The sequence below is a fragment of the Oncorhynchus gorbuscha genome, linkage group LG05 (assembly GCF_021184085.1).
Source record: "Oncorhynchus gorbuscha isolate QuinsamMale2020 ecotype Even-year linkage group LG05, OgorEven_v1.0, whole genome shotgun sequence".
Lineage (NCBI taxonomy): Eukaryota > Metazoa > Chordata > Actinopteri > Salmoniformes > Salmonidae > Oncorhynchus > Oncorhynchus gorbuscha.
The window spans coordinates 46970678-46997050 of record NC_060177.1 but is presented as its reverse complement, the minus strand read 5'-3'; the positions used below and the strand labels follow the sequence as shown (position 1 = coordinate 46997050).

Sequence of the window (26373 nt, the reverse complement as noted above, 5' to 3'; positions counted from 1 at the left end):
AACCAGCTGTCATATCTGTTCCGCCCGCTAGGGACGTTTTCCTTTATGATGTCATTTGTAATCAAGTTATGATTAATTATGTGTATATGCAATTCTGTGTGATTAGTTAGGTATTTAGTAAATAAATAATTAAACCCAATTTTGTATTGCTGATTCAACTTGTTAGCCAGGGTTTGTGAATAATTTACAACTTTCAGATGAGAATGAGGATTAATATTGACTGCTATTGATGTAAAATATTACTAGGTGTATTCGGAAGATAACAGCTCTATAAATATTCTTTTGTGGTGCCCCGACTCTCTAGTTAGTTACATTTACATGATTAGCTCAATCAGGTAATATTAATTACGGAGAAATTATTTTATAGAATAGCATGTCATATCACTTAATCCGGCATAGCCAACAACACGACACCTGTATTTGGGGAGTTTCTGAGATTCTTCGTTGCAGATCCCCTCAAGCTCGTGTTAGATGGGGATCGTCGCTGCAGAACTATTTTCAGGTCTCTCCAGAGATGTTCGGTCGGGTTCATGTCCGAGTTATGGCTGCAGAAATGTCGGTACCCTTCCCCAGGTCTGTGCCTCGACACAATTCTGTTTCGGAGCTCAAAGGACAATTCCTTTGACCTCATGCCTTGGTTCTTGCTCTGACATGCACTGTCAACTGTAGGACCATATATATACCCAAATCATGTCCAATCAATTGAATTTACCACAGGTGGACTCCAACCAAGTTGTAGAAACTTCTCAAGGATGATCAATGGAAACAGGATGCGCCTGAGGTCAATTTCGAGTCTCAAAGCCAAGGGTCTGAATACTTAAATATTTTAATAACCTATTTTTGCTTTGTTATTATGGGTTATTGTTATGGGTTATTGTGTGTAGATTGATGAAAACAGTGAATTTAATCAATTTTAGAATAAGGCTGTAACGTAACAAAAACAAAACGGATCTGAATACTTTCCGATTGCACCCATTGGTGACACTTCCCTGGTTACCCAAGCAGTATATTAGAGACAGTTTGCGCTGTTCTGAGAAGGGAGTAGTACACAGCGTTGTACGAGATCTTCAGTTTCTTGGCAATTTCTCGAATGGAATAGTCGTTGTTTCTCAGAACAAGAATAGACTGACGAGTTTCAGAAGAAAGTTATTTTGTTTAGAAAATCTGCCTTTTGCAGCTACAATAGTCATTTACAACATTAACAATGTCTACACTATATTTCGGATCAATTTGATGTTATTTTAATTTTAACAATTTTTTTTTGCTTTTCTTTCAAAAACAAGGACATTTCTAAGTGACTCCAAACATTTGAACGGTAGTGTACATACACACACACTACATATGCACAAACACACACAATATCCATACACATGGATACTGATGCCACACACACACTTACACACACCTACTTTCACACTCACCACATTCTGCTGCTACTGTCTATTATCTATCCTGTTGCCTAGCCACTTCACCCCTACCTAGATGTACCTAGCTACCTCATTTATCTTGTACACCTACACATGGGCTCGGTACTGGTACTCACTGTATATAGCCATTGTTATTTTGACTGTTTATTGTTATTCCTCATTGACTGTGAATTTATTCAAATGTTCTACCTTCAACTGTATTGTTATAAAAGGACTAGTATGTAAGCATTTCACTGTTAAGCCGAAACCACACAGAGAGACAGAATAGAGAGCACCCACTAACATACACTGCATAGTGTATGTCAACTTTATTGCCATGAGATTCCATAATAAACAGTTATGTTCACTATGTAGCCCTTGTGAATTATTGTTGTGTGCTCCTTTTGACTCACCTTATATGTCCTACGGGAGCCACCGTACCTGCCTCCTGTTAACGTGAGGAGAATTGTAGCTAATAGACCCTATCAGTTTTTAAAGAGTTTAGCTAGTCTCATTCTTTCCACATAACAGTGTTCTCTCTTGAACAGAGTTCCCCAGCTGTATCCTGCCTAATCTATATGCCTGTGCTGGAAATAAAAAAACATGTTTATTTTTCTTTCAAATATGTATTATAATAATAACATGTATTATAATAATAATAAACACTTTTTAACTATTCACAATTCCAGACGTAACAATGCATAAACAGCCTATTTTCTGGAATTGTATCGGCTCACTTTTACCAGCATTGCTTCATGTAGACGCAAGGGGAAAAAAAGACTTGCCGTCTCTTCGCCGTCTACTCTCATTCACTACCAGGCATTCTAATTCCAGCATGTACACGCTCGTTCATGCAAGTCAAAACAAAAAACCCTTTCGTTTGATTTGGCCTTTAGTCTACACTTGTCGTTTTACAAAGCATGTGACAAATAACATTTGATTTGATTTCAGGCAGTCTTTTCAAATAGCTCTTACACTTAAAGGGCATTATCATCATTTTCAGAATTTCACAGTATCATTCCAACCTCATCCCATGGAAGTATACACACAGTGGCCAGTTTACACCACCCCGTTCATGAAAATGGTTTGCTCCTACAGACAGTGAGTCACATAGCCGTGGCTTGCTATATAAATCAGGCAGATAGGCATCCAGTTTATAGCTCGATTGAACGTTAAAATGGGCAAAACGAGTGACCTAAGCAACTTTGAGCGTGGTATGATCGTCGGTGCCAGGCTCGCAGGTGCCAGGCTCGCCGGTTCCAGTATCTCAGAAAAGGCCGGCCTCCTGGGCTTTTCACGCACAACGTCTAGGGTTTACCGAGATTGGGCGACAAACAAAAACATCCAGTCAGTGGCAGTCCTGTGGACAAAAACAGCTTGTTGATGAAAGGTCGAAAGAAAATGGCAAGAACCGTGCAAGCTAACAGGCGAGCAAAATAATGGAGCAGTTGAACAGTGTTGTGCAGAATGGCATCTCGTAACACACAACTCGTCAGTCCTTGTCATGGATGGGCTATTGCAGCAGACGACCACACTGCGTTCCCCTCCTATCAGCTAAAAACAAGAAGAAGCGACTAGTGGGCACGCGATCACCAACACTGGACAATTGAGGAGCAGCAAAACACTGCCTGGTTCGATGAATTCCGGCTACTCATGCATCATGCTGATGGTAGAGTCAGGATTTGGCGTAAGTAGCACTAGTCCATCACCCTATCCTGCCTGGTGTCATCGGTATAGGCTGGTGGCGGTGGTGTAATAGTATGGGGGAATGTTTTCCTGGCAAACATGAGGTCCCTTGTTAGCAATTGAGCAATGTTTCCATGCCCTGAAGAATTCAGGCTGTCCTGGAGACAAATGTGGGTCCGACTCGGTACTAGATGGGTGTACCTAATAAAACATAGGAATATCCCGTTTTTGACTGCACTGGGCCTTTATCTCTAATATCTTACAAGTACGAATAAAGGGAATTAGGGAACCACCACAGAGAACCATTTGACACTGTGGATTGGGCTTCCTAAGTGCTTATCAATTGACAATTAGTTATGTATTAGCAGCTTCTTAGCACTTATTGATCATATGTAAACATAGCTAATTTGGGGATAATACAATATTAGGAATTATTAGACCCGGTGTTTTAAGCAGTGATTGTCTCCATGAGGTATATGAGTGGGAATGTGGAAGAGAGAATGTAACTTGTAGTAGTGTGGAAAGTTTAGGTCCTATGTGTAACAGGCATCGTTGTGCCTCCTTAACGGTATAGCTTCCTTCGTCATGATCCCGCACTGGACCCCGATCTTTGATCCTCTGCCTTGCAAATACACGTGAGAACCTGTTTTAGCCAATTACTCTACATAAAAACAGAAGATTGTATAGCGTGAGACATGTATGTATGTATGTATGTATGTATGTATGTATGTATGTATGTATGTATGTATGTATGTATGTATGTATGTATGTATGTATGTATGTATGTATGTATGTATGTATGTATGTATGTATGTATGTATGTATGTATGTATGTATGTATGTATGTATGTATGTATGTATGTATGTATGTATGTATGTGTGAATGTATGTATGTATGTATGTATGTATGTGAATGTATGTATGTATGTATGTATGTATGTATGTATGTATGTATGTATGTATGTATGTATGTATGTATGTATGTATGTATGTATGTATGTATGTATGTATGTATGTATGTATGTATGTATGTATGTATGTATGTATGTATGTATGTATGTATGTATGTATGTATGTATGTATGTATGTATGTATGTATGTATGTATGTATGTATGTATGTATGTATGTATGTATGTATGTATGTATCAGTGATGAAGGCTTTGGCAGTGTATGTATGTATGTCCGGAACATGTCATGTTGATGTTGTATGTATGTATGTATCCCACGGATATCTATATGGAAAAAGAGGGAGGGATGGAGAGGGAGGTATGTATGTAAATGTATGTATGTATGTATGTATGTGAATGTGTGTATGTATGTATGTGTGTGTGTGTGTGTGTGTGTGTGTGTGAATGTGTGTATGTGTGTGTGTACCTCAGTGATGAAGGCTTTGGCAGTGGCGGGGCTCATGAAGAGCGTGTGGGCCCGGCCCATAAGCCCAGCAAGGTGGCGGTGCCGGCGCAGCGTGTCCCGGTAGCGGTGGAGCTCCTCCACCCTCATGGTCCGGAACATGCTGGTAATCATCATGTTGATGTTGGACTCTACCTTCTGAACTGCAGTGTGTTAAAACCTTTGAGACAGTATTGAGTAGTTTGGATGAATAAGATGCCCCATGACACGTCCATGCCTTGCTGAGTGAGGTTGAAACGAAACCTTGTCCAGGAAGTCCTGGATCCCACGGATATCTATATGGAAAAAGAGGGAGGGATGGGTGGAGAGGGAGGATGGAGGTAGAGCAATAGGGGCAGGGGAGGTGGGGAGGGAGAGGGGGATAAATGGGTGGAGGATGGATGGAGAAAAGGAGAGGGATTTGCATCACATTCATTACGCGGACACCTGTCAGTCACAGTTTGGTGAACAAGTCGCCAGATAAAACATCCGAGCCGCTATTGTCGAATGTGGGAAGCCTATGTGGGGCCAATATTTTAGCCAGCATTGGATCTACATCGTGCCAATGTGGTCATGTTTGCTCTCTCTCTCTCTCTCTCTCTCTCTCTCACTTTATCTCTCTCTCTCTCTCTCTCTCTCTCTCTCTCTCTCTCTCTCTCTCTCTCTCTCTCTCTCTCTCTCTCTCTCTCTCTCTCTCTCTCTCTCTCTCTCTCTCTCCACCTGTCTCTTCCCGCTCTCTCAGGTACAAGGGCAGGCCTTATCAAATCCATTACGTAGCTGCGTCGCTGGCTGAATGCACAATCCAACTCCTACCAAAGACGAGTGCAAAGGTGGCTTCAAAAATGTGCTACTGATTCAGATGTGCGGGCAAAGCAATAATTTGCTAAAGTTGTGCTTTGGGCTCTGAATGAATCGGTTTCGTGGTACACTAACTCAGGCTGTGTCTTTCTTTTAGCTTTCTATGTCAAGAACTACACAGTACAACTTTTTCAATTAAATCCTAGTCCTATAGTGTTGAGATATATACTATATATATACAGTGGAAGTCTGAAGATTACATACACTTAGGTTGGAGTCATTAAAACTAGTTTTTCAAACACTCCACAAATTACTTGTTAACAAACTATTATTTTGGCAAGTCGGTTAGGACATCTACTTTGTGCATGACACAAGTAATTTTTCCAAGAATTGTTTACAGACAGATTATTTAACTTATTATTCACTGTATCACAATTCCAGTGGGACATACGTTTACATACACTAAGTTGACAGTGCCTTTAAACAGTTTGGAACATTTTGGAGAAATGTCCTCTGGTCTGATGAAACAAAAATAGAACTGTTTTGCCATAATGTCCATTGTTATGTTTGGAAGAAAAAGGGGGAGGCTTGCAAGCAGAAGAACACCATCCTAAACATGAAGCACAGGGGTGGCAGTATCATGTTGTGGGGTGCTTTGCTGCAGGAGGGACTGGTGCACTTCACAAAATAGATGGCTTCATGAGGAAGAAAATGATGTGGATATATTGAAGCAACATCTCAAGACATCAGTTAAAGCTTGGTTGCAAATGGGTCTTCCAAATGGACAATGACCCCAAGCATACTTCCAAAGTTGTGGCAAAATGGCTTAAGGACAACAAAGTCAAGGTACTGGAGTGGCCATCACAGTTACACCAGCTCTGTCAGGAGGAATGGGCCAAAATTCACCCAACGTATTGTGGGAAGCTTGTGGAACGCTACCCAAAACCCGCTACCCAAAACGTTTGACCCAAGTTAAACAATTTAAAGGCAATGCTACCAAATACTAATTGAGTGTATGTAAACTTCTGACCCACTGGGAATGTGATGAAATAAATAATTCGCTCTACTATTATTCTGACATTTCACAATAAAGTGGTGATCCTAAATGACCTAAGACAGGGAATTCTTACTAGGATTAAATTGTGAAAAATTGAGTTTAAATGTGCATGTAAACTTCCGACTTCAACTATATATATATATATATATATATATATATATATATATATATATATATATATATATATATATATATTCAGTATATACACATGATAAAGATGAGCATAAAATAAATGGTTCAAATACTGAGCTTTATTGTATGCTAACAAAATGGGAATTCATCATATTTATACTAATACAATTGCTCAGAGAAAGAAAAGTTTTTCAACAAGTATTATACAGTGGGGAGAACAAGTATTTGATATACTGCCAATTCTGCAGGTTTTCCTACTTACAAAGCATGTAGAGGTCTGTAATGTTTATGATAGGTACACTTAAATTGTGAGAGACTGAATCTAAAACAAAAATCCAGAAAATCACATTGTATGATTTTTAAGTAATTCATTTGCATTTTATTGCATGACATAAGTATTTGATCACCAACCAACCAGTAAGAATTCTGGCTCTCACAGACCTGTTAGTTTTTCTTTAAGAAGCCCTCCTGTTCTCCACTCATTACCTGTATTAACTGCACCTGTTTGAACTCGTTAGCTGTATAAAAGACACCTGTCCACACACTCAATAAAACAGATTCCAACCTCTCCACAATGGCCAAGACCAGAGAGCTGTGTAAGGATATCAGGCATAAAATTGTAGACCTGCACAAGGCTGGGATGGGCTACAGGACAATAGGCAAGCAGATTGGTGAGAAGGCAACAACTGTTGGTGTAATTACTAGAAAATGGATAAAGTTTAAGATGACGGTCAATCACCCTCGGTCTGGGGCTCCATGCAAGATCTCACCTCGTGGGGCATCAATGATCATGAGGAAAGTGAGGGATCAGCCCAGAACTACACGGCAGGACCTGGTCAATGACCTGAAGAGAGCTGGGACCACAGTCTCAAAGAAAACCATTAGTAACACACTACGCCGTCATGGATTAAAATCCTGCAGCGCACGCAAGGTCCCCCTGCTCAAGCCAGCGCATGTCCAGGCCCGTCTGAAGTTTGTCAATGACCATCTGGATGATCCAGAGGAGGGATGGGAGGAGGTCATGTGGTCTAATGAGACAAAAATAGAGCTTTTGGTCTAAACTCCACTCGCCGTGTTTGGAGGAAGAAGAAGGATGAGTACAACCCCAAGAACACCATCCCAACCGTGAAGCATGGAGGTGGAAACATCATTCTTTGGGGATACTTTTCTGCAAAGGGGACAGGACGCTGCACCGTATTGGGGGGAGGATAGGTGGGGCCATGTATCGTGAGATCTTGGCCAACAACCTCCTTCCCTCAGTAAGAGCATTGAAGATGGGTCGTGGCTGGGTCTTCCAGCATGACAACGACCCAAAACACACAGCCAGGGCAACTAAGGAGTGGCTCCATAAGAAGCATCTCAAGGTCGTGGAGTGGCCTAACCAGTCTCCAGACCTGAACCCAATAGAAAATCTTTGGAGGGACCTGAAAGTCCGTATTGCCCAGCGACAGCCCCGAAACCTGAAGGATCTGGAGAAGGTCTGTCTGGAGGAGTGGGCCAAAATCCCTGCTGCAGTGTGTGCAAACCTGGTCAAGAACTACAGGAAACGTGTGATCTCTATAATTGCAAACAAAGGTTTCTATACCAAATATTAAGTTCTGCTTTTCTGATGTATCAAGTACTCATGCAATAAAATGAAGATTAATTACTTAAAAATCAAACAATGTGATTTTCTGGATTTTTGTTTTAGATTCCGTCTCTCACAGTTGAAGTGTACCTATGATAAAAATTACAGACCTCTACATGCTTTGTAAGTAGGAAAGCCTGCAAAATCGGCAATGTATCAAATACTTGTTCTCCCCACTGTATTTTTTCTCCAAAAAGTATGGGTTAGAAAAATGTACACCCTTTTTTTCAATACATTTCAATACCTCACCTTGCGAGGACAGCAGCACAGAGCCTTTTTCTAAAATGTTTTATGAGTTGGAGAACACATTGGCAGCCTCTGCCAGGATCCTCAGTCAGGATCCGCAAGTGGATCATTCAGCAAGACAATAACACATAGAAATCCACAAATAAATGGTTAATCACAAAATCAACATTTTGCAATGGCCATCTCAATCTCCGGATTTGAAACCCATTGATAAGCTGTGGTTTGAATTGGAGAGGGCAGTCCATATGTACAGGCAAAGGATATCAAGGATCTGTATTCTGTATGGAGGACTGGTCTAAGATCCCTTCCAATGTGTTATCCAACTCAAACATTTTAGAAAAAGACTCAGTGCCGTTATCCACGCAAGGTGAGGTATTGAAAGTTATTGACGACAGGGTGTCAATATTCTTTACCCCTACCCTTTTGGCATTTGTTTTATTACTTGTTAAACAAAATCTCTTTCTCTGACAAATTGTATTAATATAAAAATAATATAATTTCAAAAATTCTTTGAGCATACAATATAGCTCAGTATATGAATTATTTTATACGGTCATTTTTTCCTCATCTTTATCAAGAGTGTCAATCATTTCGGACCCCATTGTACACACTATACAGTAGTTAACCTCTTGGAACACTAGGGGCAGTATTTCATTTTTGGATGAAAAAACGTTCCTGTTTTAAACAAGATATTCTGTCACCAAAAGATGCTCGACTATGCATATAATTGACAGCTTTAGAAAGAAAACACTCTGACGTTTCCAAAACTGCAAAGATATTATCTGTGAGTGTCACAGAATTGATGCTACAGGCGAAACCAAGATGAAACTTCAAACAGGAAATGAGCAACATTTTTGAGGCGCTGTTTTCCATTGTCTCCTTATATGTCTGTGAATGCGCCCTGAACGAGCCTACACGTTCTGCCGTTTCCCCAAGGTGTCTGCAGCATTGTGACGTGTTTGTAGGCATATCATTGGAAGATTGGCCATAAGAGACTACATTTACCAGGTGTCCGCCCGGTGTCCTTTGTCGAAATTGGTGCGTAATCTCCAGCTGCAAGCATTCTTCCATGTGATTCAGAGGAGAGAGGAGACTTCCACGAACGATATATCATCGAAGAGATATGTGAAAAGAACCTTGAGGATTGATTCTAAACAACGTTTACCATGTTTCAGTCGATATTATGGAGTTAATTTGGAAAAAAGTTCGGCGTTTTGATGACTGAATTTTCGTTTTTTTTTTGGTAGCCAAACGTGACGAACAAAACGGAGCGATTTCTCCTACACAAAGAATCTTTCAGGAAAAACTGAACATTTGCTATCTAACTGAGAGTCTCCTCATTGAAAACATCCGAAGTTCTTCTTCTTTTATTTGAATGCTTTTCTTGTTTTTGTGAAAATGTTGCCCGCTAAATGCTACGCTAGCTATCAATACTGTTACACAAATGCTTGTTTTGCTATGGTTGAAAAGCATATTTTGAAAATCTGAGATGACAGTGTTGTTAACGTATGATGTAGTCGATGTGGTCAAATTATGGCAATGCCTTAGTTGTCATTGTCATCATTAAACAATTAACGGATTGATTGCACCTCATTATGTGCTGGGCCGATGCGATGGTGTAAGCAACATAATGCATAGCTCCTAACCAACACCGAGGGACAGAGAAATAGTGCACAGTCAAGACAACTCAACAATCCAGCTGTGGATGACATCATATGCCAGGGTCTAAAGTTCAGAGGGGGAGAGTTGGCCTGGAGAAGATACCCATGTGGAGGGTGAAGGGAAGGGGAGGAGGAGGGGAGAGCAGCATGGTGATAATTGTCCAGTGGTGCGCTGGAGAAGGGAGGGAGGGAAGGGACAAGCGACTGACAAGAGAGTTTACTAGGAAGAGGGGACTGGGGGGGGGTCTTGGACACATTTTGGGACACATGGATCAAAGAATACCCAGAGATCCCTGTTGCTGCAAACGTCACAAGGTCGGCAGCTAGACTGCTGTTTACAACGGGACTGTGTAGGTGCATCTCAGAGAGAGAGAGAGAGATCAAACAGTGAGGAAGAAAACTGTGTTGCTAATGTGAGTTCTTCACTACCGTTACATTTACAGTCATGAGGGTTGATGTGTGCAGGGTTGATGTTGTCACCCACACCTACATGCATCAGACCACAGTGGAAAACTGCCTGGGGAAACAGAACAAACAGACGTGTTGGTATGGGCGAAAAGATTGGACTATGAGGCACTTTCAATCTGTAAGAAAACACAGGCGTTTTCACAATCAGCATTAGCCTCTCTTTTATCGTTAGCATAAAGAGAGGAGATTTGACAGTCTAGGTCACAGCTCTACCTCTGGGTATTCCTCCCTCCATGTTTCCCAAAATGTGTCCCGAAATTAAAACAAAGCTGGTGAGTAGAGTCCAAGCCCCGCCCCGTAGCAACACAGGGGCCTATAAGTTGAGACTTCCTGCTGACCTGAGGGGATGCTAGTCTAGGTCTATACACTCTAGCTGTGAGTCAAAGCTAAAAGTATGTGGTTCATCCACTGAACATTGGTGCTGGCTAATTTGATCTGTGTGTGTAAAGTGACATAACATCCTCTCATTCAAGGGTATTTCTTTATTTTTACTATTTTCTACATTGTAGAATAATAGTGAAGACATCAAAACTATGAAATAACACATATGGAATCATGTAGTAAGCAAAAAGTTTTGAACAAATTAAAATATATTTTATTGTTGAGATTCTTCAAAATAGCCACCCCTTGCCTTGATGTCAGCTTTGCACACTCTTGACATTCTCTCAAACAGCTTCATGAGGTAGTCACCTGGAATGCATTTCAATTAACAGGTGTGTCTTGTTATAAGTTCATTTGTGGAATTTATTTCCTTATGAATATGTTTGAGCCAATCAGTTGTGTTGTGACAAGGTAGGGGTGGTACCAAGAAGATAGCCGTATTTGGTCCATATTATGGCAAGAACAGCTCAAATAAGCAAAGAGAACTTTAAGATATTATTTTAAGACATGAAGGTCAACTTTTGAAGTTTATTAAAGTGCAGTCACAAAAACCATCCAGCGCTATGATAAAACTGAATCTCATGAGGACCACCACAGGAAAGGAAGACCCAGAGTTACCTCTGCTGCAGAGGATAAGTTCATTAGTTACCACCCTCAGAAATGTGTTATTTCATAGTTTAATGTCTTCACTATTAGTCTACGTAGAATATGACAGTTCAAATTCCTAGGCCCCTATTCATAATAGGTCTCAGAGTAAGAATGCTGATCTAGGATCAGTTTAGCCTTTTAGAACATAATAAATAAGATCACATGAACATGAGGTGACCTGATCCTAGATCAGCACTAATACTCTGAGATGCTTGATTACATGTGGTCCCTGGACTCTCTGGGTCAGGCCTGTGGTTGTAACACTACATCAATCAATATTCAGCAGACTGTAACAAGATACTGTTTATGTCTCAGCCTCTCACATATTATAGGTCCCTATAGCACGTCATTACCTTAACCATATCCCCCGCACAATACAACAACTTCAAGTGAGTTGTGCATCCATAACAGTAAACCTTGTCTCCCTATTCTAACAATCTTAATCTTTCTTTATCAAGGGAGCTGTTACAATTCATAGCCAATGGTGCCAAACCAAATTCAATTACATTCCTTGATTTATCTGCATTAGCCGTACTACTCTCATGCCCGCCCTCTATGTGTGTGTCTCAAATCACAAGCGTGTGTGTGTGTGCCTGTGTGTGTGTCTGTGCTATATGCCTTTATGCTGATTGAGTGAGGTGTAGGTCTCGGGCTGCCTCCATCAATCCCAGAGTAGCTGCAGCATCTCTTCTGTGCCTAATGCTTTTACTACGCTTCACAACACACCTGCACTACAAAGAGCTCAAAAACAAACCTGGCTACATCGCACCATAAATCTCTCCCCATCACCTTGGAAGAGAAAGGGCTCCCTGTAAATATGAAAGACTAAGACAAGGAAGTATGGAGACTCACATTTGAGGCTTGGATCACAGCCACCTTGAGAATGCGGTTCTGTGTGGCTCAGTTGGTAGAGCATGGTGCTCGCAACTCCAACAGCCTTGGATTCGATTACCTCTGAGGCCACCCGCACGAAAACGTATGCACGCACGGATGTAAGAGTTCTGTTTTACATTTATTTTTATTTTTTATATAACCTGTATTTAACCAGGAAAAGCCCATTGAGACCCAGAGTCTCTTTTTCGAGGGAGAACCGGCCAAGGCGGCAGTAACAATCAATACATGACATAATTAAAACATACAATACAACAACATGATCCAGCCTAAAAAAAAGCATTTACACTCCTCTGTAACAGTCTCCCATCAATATTCTAATTTCAATCAGTGGCACTAACATATCTAGATGAAGCATGGATAAAAGTGTATGCTAGATGGCATATATTATTATTTTACGACCTTGAGGAGCACGGCTGCTCACCAGGAACTAAACGTCGCCCCCTTCCCAAAGAGTCATATTTAGAATCCGACCGTTTGTTTTATGTTATTTTATGTATGTCTTCAATTGTAAGTATGTTGCAATTTGAAATGTTCTGTAAGCATGTTTGCGATTTTAAATGTAATAAGGTAATGAATCGTTTGATTTCAACAGATTGTGTATGTTTAGCATGTTTGTAATATTCTATGTTTGGGTTTGTCAAACTGGCACCCTACACATGTCACCAGATGTTTTGATGAACATAATGTTTCTCTTTCGAGATATGTTCTCTGTCAACATTGACTGAGATGCTTACAACAATTATAGGATGGGATGAACTTTAATCTACCGCCGTATACATGATAAACACTTTACATTACTGCAAGTATGTTTATATTGGTTAGACTTCATCAAATATCAAGCTATACAAAAGAGCAGACACTAGCTATCTTTGATCAATTCAAATAATTATGGAAATATTATCCAAATAATCAAGAGAGGGCTAAAAATCAATATATTTTCTGCCTAATATGTTCATATAAGCACACAGTAGTCGTAGTGGACAAACTCGATCGGTAGTGATACATGTACAGCAGAAGCTCTGACGTTCAAAATCCACAGGAATTCCTGTTTTGGAAAGGGGGCTATAGATTGGTAAAAAGTAGGGCCAATGCTACACGAATAGGAAGGATCCTTTGAATTCCTACGGTGGTAAAAGAGACTCTGGCTACGCACTGCTTTCATCCAGGGGCCATAAGGAGCCCAATAGAACTCTGGTCAAAAGTATAGCGAATAGGGTACCATTTGGGATGCAAACTTCGTGCTTCCTCTCCGCTTCCCCACCATCAACAACATTGGGCCTACTTAATCGCCTCCGGTGTAGCTATGTTATCTGCACATGGTCTCGGTTCTAGGATCTCGGAGTGTGTCCAACAGCGGCTCCGGCATTCAACTGGGATTTTCTACTGCGTGTTCTTAATAAGAAACCATCAGCTTACGTGTCGTCGAAAGGAAGAGTTCTCAATACACACGCAGGGGAACAAGCCAGTGTTGATTTCACCTTTTCCCCAGATGAGAGTCAGTATCTGCAGCCAGCGTCGTAGCCAAATTACAATCCATTTACTGGGAAATGTTCTATATATGCTGTCCAACCAGATTAAGTCTTGAGCCCAGTAGGACAGAGGATAAGGTTCCTGATTCGATAACCCCTACAGTTACCATCCAATCACCGGGTTCATGCAAATCTGGGAATTGTATCTCTTTTTTGTCCCACAGATCCCGTTTATTTGGCATGATAATTCAACAAGGAGTTGGCAAAAGAGGAGTAACAGACTGGAACCCAGGCTAGATAGGCTGATATGAGCGACAGCTCTGGGAACTCTTGAATCCCCCTGCATACAGACAAACTCCCCCAGTTTTCAGTCTTCCGACTGCACCAACTAGACCTGAAAATAGAAGAAAGTGGGCAACCCAATTCAATTTACACACACACTCTATTGTCCTCAAAGCCGTTTTTCAGAAGACAAAGCGATGTATGAGAGAACACTGTTACATCTCAAAGAGCTCGAGCTTAGAGACTGGTATGGTTAATACCTGGCAGGCCCATCTTCTGATTCGCTGGTCAGAACCATGTTGGGGCTTAAGGATGGTGAGTGGGCTTGGCAGTCGCAGAGCTTCATTATAGCACTACACTACACCACAGTGCAACTAGCAGTGAGACCCAACATGCCTCCATTGGCTGGTCTGCTGGGAGCCACACGTATTTAGCCATCCCTGATACTTTTAACATGCTGCAGTGAATTATGGGACATGGGATCCATAGGGACATACACGGGGAGTGGAGACAATGCCAGACACAGGACAGACTCACACACACCCATACACATCCAGTGATGAACATAACCTCTGTCTGCCTGACCCTTTCTCTCATGCACAAACACATACAAAGGCTCTCTCTCCCTCTCTTTCTCTCACATACATACAGTACACAAACAATCCAGTATAATGAAGGTTGATGGAGATGGTGGGAAACATTTACTATATCCATGCATTACCTATGGGCCTCCTGAATGCAGGGTTGCAGAGTTCAGGCCTCTATCCATTAGCTTGCTAATGTCTGCCATGCTGCGAGTCTACCAGATCTCCAACCCATATCTTCATACATCATTGAATGGCTCCCTATGGACGTCAACTACAGTACCCCCATTCTCCACTCCATACTCTCTGAACACCACTTCCCATCATACCTGGGTTCACATAATATTCAAAATATTTTACATCTTTGAACGTTCGCTTTAGCCTGCCAGGAGTGCCAAGTGGTCGTGGTTTTCACTTTTGGGACCGTTCTATTGGTTTCTTTGCAAAAGGCGAATTCCTTAAAGCCCAGATCTAGTATTTGATATGATTTCAAACAGCTTCGCCCCACTTCCCCTAACACGGCCGCCCATGAGGACTTACCGTATTCCTGGTCGTAGAAGATGATGAACTTCTGCCAGCTGTACTCGCTGACCACTTGGAGGATGACGTCATTGAGGTAGACTGGTGGGCGCACGAAGAGGGTATAGTCATCCTGGCGGGTGCGGGTGGTGATGAGGGGGCAGCTGGAGCGAGGGGTCCCGGCAGTGGCACGCTGGATGAAGAGGTGCGGGATGTGCATCGCGTCCGCCAGAGACTGAAGGGAGCCCGCCGACATACAGCCGATAGAGCTGACCAGCGCCAGGATCCCCCTGTTCATCAACTCACAGGCTGCACAGAGGGTCAGAGAAGGAGGGGGGACAGGGAGGGAGGGAAAGGGAGAAGGGGATAGAGAGAGAGAGAAAAATAGTTATTTAAAGTTTTCAAACTGAGGAAAAGAGGACATACAGTAATGACATACATTACCATTCTGGGTAAGGAAAGTTCATACGTGTATTACGGTGTAATAAAGTTGTTGTAATATGGTTGTTGGCTATAATCAGGAGCTAGTAGCAATAGCAAGGGCTCATGCAATTAGTATCATAAGTATTAAAGTGGGATTGAAATATATCTAATTGGGATGTTTTTTGTCATTGAGCTACACAAAGTGAAAATTGAAAAGAACATTTGAGTTTTAACAAATAGATTTTTACAAATCTATACAATTAAATAACCAATATATAGTTGTTGCATAAGTATTCATCCCCTTTGTTAAGGCGTGCATACATTTGTTCAGGATTCAAATTTGGCATAACAAATTAAATAATAAGCTACACACACACACACACACACACACACACACACACACACACACACACACACACACACACACACACACACACACACACACACACACACACACACACACACACACACACACACACACACACACACACACACACACACACACACACACACACAGGTCCCTCAGTCAAGTATTGAATTTCAAGCACAGATGCAACTTTCAAAAGACCAGGGAGCTTTTTTGAAAGTCTCATAAAGAAGAGCAGTGATTTGTAAATGTGTAACAATAACAAAATGTACACATCGAATATCTCTTTAAGCAAAGTACAGTTAATAAATGTGCTGTGGGTGATGTGTTAAACCACCCAGACACATCAATGATACAGTCGTCCTTCTGAACAGAGCTACAGGACAGGAAGGAAACTGCTCAGGGATGTTTGGGATTTTAAAACAGCTACAAAGTTCAATGGCAATAATGGGAGAAACTGAGGATGGCTCAATAACATTGTTTGCAGAAAGGCACTAAAGTAATACTGAAAAAAAAACCCGGCAAAGGAATAAAATTCTAACTAAAACCTAAGCCTTTTGTGGCAAATCCATCATATAGTAGCTGCCTCCTTTGAAAACCTGCTTCAGTCTGCTTTACACCAGAACATGAGAGAGGGTTTCACCTTTCAGCAGGACAGTAAGCTACACCACAGGGCCAAATCTACACGGGAGTTGCTTACCAAGAAGACAGTGAATTTTTACAAGTTACAGTTTTGAATTAAATCTGCTTCAAAATCGCTGTCTAGCCATGCTCCCCAACACATTGACAGTGCAAGAAGAATTTAAAATAGTAATGGGTAAATATTGTGCAATGCAGGTGTACAAAGCTCTTAGAGACTTACACAAGAAGACTCAACAGACAAACAAAGCTGTAATCAAATCAAATTGTATTTGTCGCATGCTCCGAATACAATAGGCTACCGGTCAATGTGCGGGGGTACATGTTAGGCAAGTTATTTTGTGCATGTAGGTATGGATAAAGTGACTATGCATTGATAATAAACAGCGAGTAGCAGCAGTGTAAAAACACAAAAAGGGGGGGGGGGCGTGTCAATGTAAATATTCCGGGTGGCCGTTTGACGAATTGTTCCTAGACTTGGTGCTCCGGTACCGCTTGCCATGTGGTAGCAGAGAGAACAGTCTATGACTTGGGTGACTGGAATCATTTACAATTTTTTGGGGCCCTCCTCTGACACCCCCTAGTATATAGGTCCTGGATGGTAGGAAGTTTGGCCCCAGTGACGTACTGGTCCGTACTGGTACACACCACCCTCTGTAGCGCCTTACGGTCAGATGCCGAGCAGTTGCCATACCAGGCGGTGAAGCAACCGGTCAGGATGATCATGATGGTGTAGCTGTAGAACTTTTTGAGGATCTGGGGATCCATGCCAAATCTTATGAAATCTCCTGAGGGGGAAAAGGTTTTGTCGTGCCTTTTGTCCAGGTGGGAAAGGGCAGTGTGGAGTGAGATTGAGATTGCGTAATCTGTGGATCTGTTGGGGCGGTATGCGAATTGGGTCTAGGGTTTCTAGGATAATGGTGTTGATGTGAGCCATGACCAGCCTTTCAAATTACTTCACGGCTACCGACGTGAGTGCTCCAGGCTGGTAATGATTTAGGCAGGTTACCTTTGCTTCTTTGGGCACAGGGACTATGGCGGTCTGCTTGAAGCATGTAGGTATTACAGACTTGGTCAGGGATAGGTTGAAAATGTCAGTGAAGACACTTGCCAGTTGGTCCGCGCATGCTTTGAGTACACGTTCTGGTAATCCATCTGGCCCTGCGGGTTTGTGAATGTTGACCTGTTTAAAGGTCTTGCTCACACCGAGAGCGTGATCACACAGTCGTCCGGAAAAGCTGGTGCTCTCATGCATGCTTCAGTGTTGCTTGCCTCGAAGCGAGCATGAAAGGCATTTAGCTCGTCTGGTAGGCTTGCATTACTGTGCAGATTGCACATGGGTTTTCCTTTGTAGTCTGTAATGGTTTTCAAGACCTGCCACAACAATCGAGCATGAGTGTCGGTGAAGTAGGATTCAATCTTAGATGCTATTCCTGTTTGATTGTTCATTTGAGGGTGTAGAGGAATTTCTTGTAAGTGTCCGGATTAATGTCCCGCTCTTTGAAAGCGACAGCTCTAGCCTTTAGCTCGGTGAGGATATTCCCTGTAATTCATGGCTTTTGGTTGGGATATGTACGTACGGTCACTGTGGGGATAACGTTGTCGATGCACTTATAGATGAAGCTGGTGACTGAGGTGGTATACTCCTCAATGCTCAAAGTTTTTTTCCCTCTGGTTGCACATGTGACATGCTGGTAGAAATTTGGTAAAATGGATTTAAGTTTGCCTGCATTAAAGTCCCCGGCCGCTAGGAGCGCCACTTCTGGATCAGCATTTTCTTGTTTGCTTATGGCCTTATACAGCTCGTTGAGTGCGGTCTTAGTGCCAGTAATTGCTGTTCTGATGTCCAGATGCTCTTTTCGATCATAGGAGACGGTAGCAGCAACATTATGTACAAAATAAGTTCAAACATGCGTTTTAAACATGTATTGACTCAGGGGGGGTGAATATTGATCTAATCAAGGTATATTCGTGTAATATTTTTCATTGATACAATAAAAAAGTATCTTTCACTTTGGCACTACAGAGTATTTTAAGTAATTTACCAAAAATATGGGGGATGGGGGATACTTATGATAGGCACTGTATTTACTGTATGTCTTCTTTAATCATTTTAATTACCATACTAAACGGTGTGAATAATCATTCCTTCCACTTAATTTAGAGATTCCTTCAAAATCAATATTTTTAGACTGTGTGAATACTGTGGCAATGACATACAACCAGGCAATGAATTACTATAACACCGACTAGCACAACCGGAGTACCTACGTACGATGTTGGTACAGTATGTATGCACATACCCACAGAGACACACAAACACAAATGAGTACGTCGGACACACACAAATACAATCAAACATCCACCCGCCCAAAAAACCACACAATGAAAAACACCCACTCCCACACCGACACCCACCTGTTCACACACACGATCGAACACAGACACATAATCAAGCATATGTGACAACACCAGTGTTTAAGGGCATCATCAGAGCCTCATCTCATCGCAAAGGAAGACAACCATGTGGTGTGCATACTTGGCTGGATCAGGCTATTTTAATAAATAATAATAATAATAATAATAATATATGCCATTTAGCAGACGCTTTTATCCAAAGCGACTTACAGTCATGTGTGCATACATTCTACGTATGGGTGGTCCCGGGGATCGAACCCACTACCCTGGCGTTACAAGCGCCATGCTCTACCAACTGAGCTACAGAAGGACCGGATCACCGAGGCTGTGTACCCAGGCCAACAACCCCCCCCCTAGCCCCTTCACCCACGCCCCCACTGCCTGCCCGTCTGCCCCCTCGTGCCTTGCACTGGCTCACAACGCTGGATTTCTTGTCACAAAGTTGGGAAGGTGAAACATGGAGTGGCAAGCAGAGCTGTGATGCAGAGTCATTTGCCAGAGTAATGTAAGTGTCAAGTAAGGGCGTGTTGGAATAGAGGAGGCAGGAACAATGCTGCTGAGAAAGGCATAATGAAAACAGGAGTAAGAGAGAGAGAGAGAGAGAGAGAGAGAGAGAGAGAGAGAGAGAGAGAGAGAGAGAGAGAGAGAGAGAAGAGAAGAAAGAAAGAGAAAGAAAGAAAAAGAAAGAAAGAAGAAAGAGAAAGAGAGAAAGAAAGAGAGAAGAGAAAGAAAGAACAAAAACTCCAAACAGCAGCTCTGCCAATGGGAGAGCAGTGGTGCCACAAGTGTTTACTGGGCTCTTCAATATCATCACTACCACTACAACACACACACACCAGATATGAACACACACATCTCCTCTCTCTACTCCCGTCACTCTATTTCTCTCTCTAATTCTCTCTCTAGTTCCCTCTCTTCCTCTCTCTCTAATTCTCTCTCTACTCCTGTCTCTCTCTAATTCCCTCTCTTCATCTCTCAATTCTCTCTCTACTCCTGTCTCTCTCTAGTTCCCTCTCTTCCTCTCTCTCTACTCCTGTCTCTCTCTAGTTCCCTCTTCCTCTCTCTCTAATTCTCTCTACTCCTGTCTCTCTCTAATTCCCTCTCTTCCTCTCTCTAATTCTCTCTCTACTCCTTTCTCTCGCTCTCTAGTTCCCTCTCTCTCTACTCCTGTCTCTCTCTCTAGTTCCCTATCTTCCTCTCTCTCTAATTATCTCTCTACTCCTGTCTCTCTCTCTAGTTCCCCATCTTCCTCTCTCTCAATTATCTCTCTGTCGCTCTGCCCCTGAGCAAGGCAGTTAACCCACTGTTCCCCAGGCCCTGAAGACGCACCTCTCTTATTCAGAGGGGTTGGGTTAAATGCGGAAGACACATTTCAGCTGAATGCATTCTGTTGTACAACTGACTAGATATCCCCATGCCAATTGCACAATCCCTCAAAATTTGATACATCTGTGGCATTGTGTTGTGTGACAAAATTGCACATTTTGGAGTGGCCTTTTATTGTTCCCAGCATTATTATCTTGGTAAAGGAGAAATGCCCACTAATAGGGATGTAAACTACACAACATTATTATCTTGGTAAAGGAGAAATGCCCACGAATAAGTATGTAAACTATACAACATTATTATCTTGGTAAAGGAGAAATGCCCACTAATAAGGATGTAAACTACACAACATTTGAGAGAAATAAGATTTTTGTGTGTGGAACATTTCTGGTATCTTTTATTTCAGCTCATGAAACATGGGACAAACACTTTACATGTTGCGTTAATATTTTTGTTCAGTGTAATTCTCCAAAGTGCCTTAATATTTGTGAATTAGCCTGGCTAACCATAAGAATCCGCCGCCAAAGTCATCATGATGCTAAACGAGGGCAGTTGCATGACCATCCTACACGTTGAATGGAATCTTGTTAGCTAACTCGGTTAGCCAGGCTTATTCAGCTTAAAACTAGACTGTGTTTTATTCATTAAAGACATACTCTTTAAAGCATTAATGGTAATTTCTAGCCATTATATAATTTATTTAACTTTTTTTTTTAAACGGATGTTCTCCAGATTGCCCCTTTAAATTAGAAAATGATGTGCCATTGATGTCATTACTAATTTAGTAACGAAAAAGCCACATAGTCTGTTTGATATATAATTATATATTGCAAGATTGATTCATTATTCAAAAGCTGAATTTATAAAGTGCAGCCTTCAACTTAAGTTTAATAATAAAAATATACATGTTTTGACCACCTCAGATAGAGAGAAAGGAAGAGAGGGAACTAGAGAGAGACTGGAGTAGAGAGAATTAGAGAGAAAGGAAGAGAGGGAACTAGAGAGAGAGACAGGAGTAGAGAGAGAATTGAGAGAGAGGAAGAGAGGGAACTAGAGAGCAAGAGACAGGAGTAGAGAGAATTAGAGAGAAAGGAAGAGAGGGAACTAGAGAGAGAGACAGGAGTAGAGAGAATTAGAGAGAGAGGAAGACAGGGAACTAGAGAGAGAGATGAAACTAGAGAGAGAGGAAGAGAGGGAACTAGAGAGAGAGACAGGAGTAGAGAGAATTAGAGATAGAGGAAGACAGGGAACTAGAGAGAGAGATGGAACTAGAGAGAGAGGAAGAGAGGGAACTAGAGAGAGGAAGAGAGGGAACTAGAGAGAGAGAGAGACATGAATAGAGAGCGAATTGAGAGAGAGGAAGAGAGGGAACACGAGAGAGAGAGAGAGAGAGAGAGAGAGAGAGAGAGAGAGAGAGAGAGAGAGAGAGAGAGAGAGAGAGAGAGAGAGAGAGAGAGAGAGAGAGAGAGAGAGAGAGAGAGAGAGAGAGAGAGAGAGAGTAGCAGACGCTCTTATCCAGAGCGACTTACAAATTGGTGCATTCACCTTATGACATCCAGTGGAACAACCACTTTACAATAGTGCATCTAAATATTTTAAGGGGGGAGGGGGTGAGAAGGATTACTTTATCCTATCCTAGGTATTCCTTAAAGAGGTGGGGTTTCAGGTGTCTCCGGAAGGTGGTGATTGACTCCGCTGTCCTGGCGTCGTGAGGGAGTTTGTTCCACCATTGGGGAGCCAGAGCAGCGAACAGTTTTGACTGAGCTGAGCGGGAACTGTACTTCCTCAGTGGTAGGGAGGCGAGCAGGCCAGAGGTGGATGAACGCAGTGCCCTTATTTGGGTGTAGGGCCTGATCAGAGCCTGGAGGTACTGAGGTGCCGTTCCCCTCACAGCTCCGTAGGCAAGCACCATGGTCTTGTAGCGGATGCGAGCTTCAACTGGAAGCCAGTGGAGAGAGCGGAGGAGCGGGGTGACGTGAGAGAACTTGGGAAGGTTGAACACTAGACGGGCTGCGGCGTTCTGGATGAGTTGTAGGGGTTTAATGGCACAGGCAGGGAGCCCAGCCAACAGCGAGTTGCAGTAATCCAGACGGGAGATGACAAGTGCCTGGATTAGGACCTGCGCCGCTTCCTGTGTGAGGCAGGGTCGTACTCTGCGGATGTTGTAGAGCATGAACCTACAGGAACGGGCCACCGCCTTGATGTTAGTTGAGAACGACAGTTTGTTGTCCAGGATCACGCCAAGGTTCTTAGCGCTCTGGGAGGAGGACACAATGGAGTTGTCAACCGTGATGGCGAGATCATGGAATGGGCAGTCCTTCCCCGGGAGGAAGAGCAGCTCCGTCTTGCCGAAGTTCAGCTTGAGGTGGTGATCCGTCATCCACACTGATATGTCTGCCAGACATGCAGAGATGCGATTCGCCACCTGGTCATCAGAAGGGGGAAAGGAGAAGATTAATTGTGTGTCGTCTGCATAGCAATGATAGGAGAGACCATGTGAGGTTATGACAGAGCCAAGTGACTTGGTGTATAGCGAGAATAGGAGAGGGCCTAGAACAGAGCCCTGGGGACACCAGTGGTGAGAGCGCGTGGTGAGGAGACAGATTCTCGCCACGCCACCTGGTAGGAGCGACCTGTCAGGTAGGACGCAATCCAAGCGTGGGCCGCGCCGGAGATGCCCAACTCGGAGAGGGTGGAGAGGAGGATCTGATGGTTCACAGTATCGAAGGCAGCCGATAGGTCTAGAAGGATGAGAGCAGAGGAGAGAGAGTTAGCTTTAGCGGTGCGGAGCGCCTCCGTGATACAAAGAGCAGTCTCAGTTGAATGACTAGTCTTGAAACCTGACTGATTTGGATCAAGAAGGTCATTCTGAGAGAGATAGCGGGAGAGCTGACCAAGGACGGCACGTTCAAGAGTTTTGGAGAGAAAAGAAAGAAGGGATACTGGTCTGTAGTTGTTGACATCGGAGGGATCGAGTGTAGGTTTTTTCAGAAGGGGTGCAACTCTCGCTCTCTTAAAGACGGAAGGGACGTAGCCAGCGGTCAGGGATAAGTTGATGAGCGAGGTGAGGTAAGGGAGAAGGTCTCCGGAAATGGTCTGGAGAAGAGAGGAGGGGATAGGGTCGAGCGGGCAGGTTGTTGGGCGGCCGGCCGTCACAAGACGCGAGATTTCATCTGGAGAGAGAGGGGAGAAAGAGGTCAGAGCACAGGGTAGGGCAGTATGAGCAGAACCAGCGGTGTTGTTTGACTTAGCAAACGAGGATCGGATGTCGTCGATCTTCTTTTCAAAATGGTTGACGAAGTCATCTGCAGAGAGGGAGGAGGGGGGGGAGGGGGAGGAGGATTCAGGAGGGAGGAGAATGTGGCAAAGAGCTTCCTAGGGTTAGAGGCAGATGCTTGGAATTTAGAGTGGTAGAAAGTGGCTTTAGCAGCAGAGACAGAGGAGGAAAATGTAGAGAGGAGGGAGTGAAAGGATGCCAGGTCCGCAGGGAGGCGAGTTTTCCTCCATTTCCGCTCGGCCTTCCGGAGCCCTGTTCTGTGAGCTCGCATTGAGTCGTCAAGCCACGGAGCGGGAGGGGAGGACCGAGCCGGCCTGGAAGATAGGGGACATAGAGAGTCAAAGGATGCAGAAAGGGAGGAGAGGAGGGTTGAGGAGGCAGAATCAGGAGATAGGTTGGAGAAGGTTTGAGCAGAGGGAAGAGATGATAGGATGGAAGAGGAGAGAGTAGCGGGGGAGAGAGAGCGAAGGTTGGGACGGCGCGATACCATCCGAGTAGGGGCAGTGTGGGAAGTGTTGGATGAGAGCGAGAGGGAAAAGGATACAAGGTAGTGGTCGGAGACTTGGAGGGGAGTTGCAATGAGGTTAGTGGAAGAACAGCATCTAGTAAAGATGAGGTCGAGCGTATTGCCTGCCTTGTGAGTAGGGGGGGGAAGGTGAGAGGGTGAGGTCAAAAGAGGAGAGGAGTGGAAAGAAGGAGGCAGAGAGGAATGAGTCAAAGGTAGACGTGGGGAGGTTAAAGTCGCCCAGAACTGTGAGAGGTGAGCCGTCCTCAGGAAAGGAGCTTATCAAGGCATCAAGCTCATTGATGAACTCTCCGAGGGGACCTGGAGGGCAATAAATGATAAGGATGTTAAGCTTGAAAGGGCTGGTAACTGTGACAGCATGAAATTCAAAGGAGGCGATAGACAGATGGGTAAGGGGAGAAAGAGAGAATGACCACATGGGAGAGATAAGGATCCCTATGCCACCACCCCGCTGACCATGACTATACACTGTATTACTGTTACTATTTGATGCACATGCTACTTCACAATATCATATTGGAACTATACCGTAAAAATAACTATTCCAGGTTTTACTTTTAGAGGGGGGATGGTTCTTGATGCTGCTGTCAATCATCACAAGGATATCATTGCTGATGAAGCGGGCCAGGCAACCGTCCTAGTGCCTGAAGATGATGTGGTAGGACATAGGCCATCACTTGGACACCTCATTGTGTTTCTCAATAAAATTGAGCAGGCCTGTCAAGGTGAAGGGGTCACCTATGTCATTGTGTGGGACAATGTCAGGTTCCACCATGCAGAGGTGGTTCAGACATGGTTTCGGGCCCATTCTCGATTCGTGAACCTATCTATACCTGCCCCCATACTCTCCTTCCTTCAACCCTATTGAGGATTTTTTTAAGCATAAAGGTGGAAGATGTACCATCGCCATCCCCATGAAAATGCCACACTCTATCTGGCCATGGATGAAGCATGCGACGACATCAATGTAGACCAATGCCAGAAGGACATTCACTGTGACATTCAATGTATGGCCAAATGCTCAAGACAGGCTTGAGGCAAATGAATGCGTACAAAACATTTTGCATCTGGCAAATCTTGCAACTCTTACCAGATTTCTTTTTTTGTTTGTTGCATGAATGATTGTCGCCTTTGATTACACATTGGATATGTCACGTCCTGACCTTAGTTCCTTTTTTATGTCACTATTTTAGTTTGGTCAGGGCGTGAGTTGGGGTGGGCATTCTATGTATTGTTCTATGTTTTTGTATTTCTGTGTTTGGCCTGGTATGGTTCCCAATCAGAGGCAGCTGTTTATAGTTATCTCTGATTGAGAACCATACTTAGGCAGCCTGATTTCCCACTATGATTTGTGGGTAGTTGTTTTCTGTGTCTGTGTTTTCCATACAGAACTGTGTTGGTTCTCATTTATTTCTCTTGTATTCTGTGTTCAGTTTAATAAATACATTGTGGACACTTACCACGCAGCGCATTGATCCGATGTTTCATACTCCACATCAGAGGAAGAAGAAAATCGTTACAGGATAGATATTATTTTCTGTAAATTTAGTTGGGTAATGGAAGTATGCCTAATGTGAAAACTGTATAATCTACTGTAATTTACAGATTGTGTGTGTGTGCGAGCTTGCATGTATACGTGTGTGCGTGCTTGTGTGTGTGCCCCTTTGTAGCCGTGTGTGTGTGCACAGTCACACCTGAGTGAGAGTGAAGTGACTGCAGACTGTTCTACAGAAAGGCCCCGTTTACTCCAGACAAGGGGAACATGAGAGAGCACAATAACATGCTCTGTTGCAGACAGAGCATTCCATCTCGCTCCCTATCAACTCATCTACCCAATACATCTATTACTACTGTACGGTATGTGAAGTGAGGAGGGGTGTATGTGTACACCTGTGTATGTGTGCTTGTGTGTATGTGTGAGTGTGTGCACATGAACTCAGCGACAACAACAAAAAAACGTCCTCTCACTGTCAACTGCGTATATTTTCAGCAAACTTAACATGTGTAAATATTTGTATGAACATAACAAGATTCAACAACTGAGACATAAACTGAACAAGTTCCACAGAAATTGAATAATGTGTCCCTGAACAAATTGGGGGTTAAAATCAAAAGTGACCGTCAGTATCTGGTGTGGCCACCAGCTGCA

At 43.1% G+C, this 26373-nt stretch overlaps 1 protein-coding gene across 1 annotated transcript in view; it reads right to left on the bottom strand.

Moving 5' to 3' along the window:
• The window catches only part of LOC124035978 (glutamate receptor ionotropic, delta-2-like), a 676707-nt gene that overhangs the window by 333458 nt on the left and 316876 nt on the right, over positions 1 to 26373 (bottom strand). Inside the window, 1 exon segment of the mRNA XM_046349997.1 lies at positions 15270 to 15557. Within this exon segment, the coding sequence (XP_046205953.1) occupies positions 15270 to 15557 (288 nt within the window).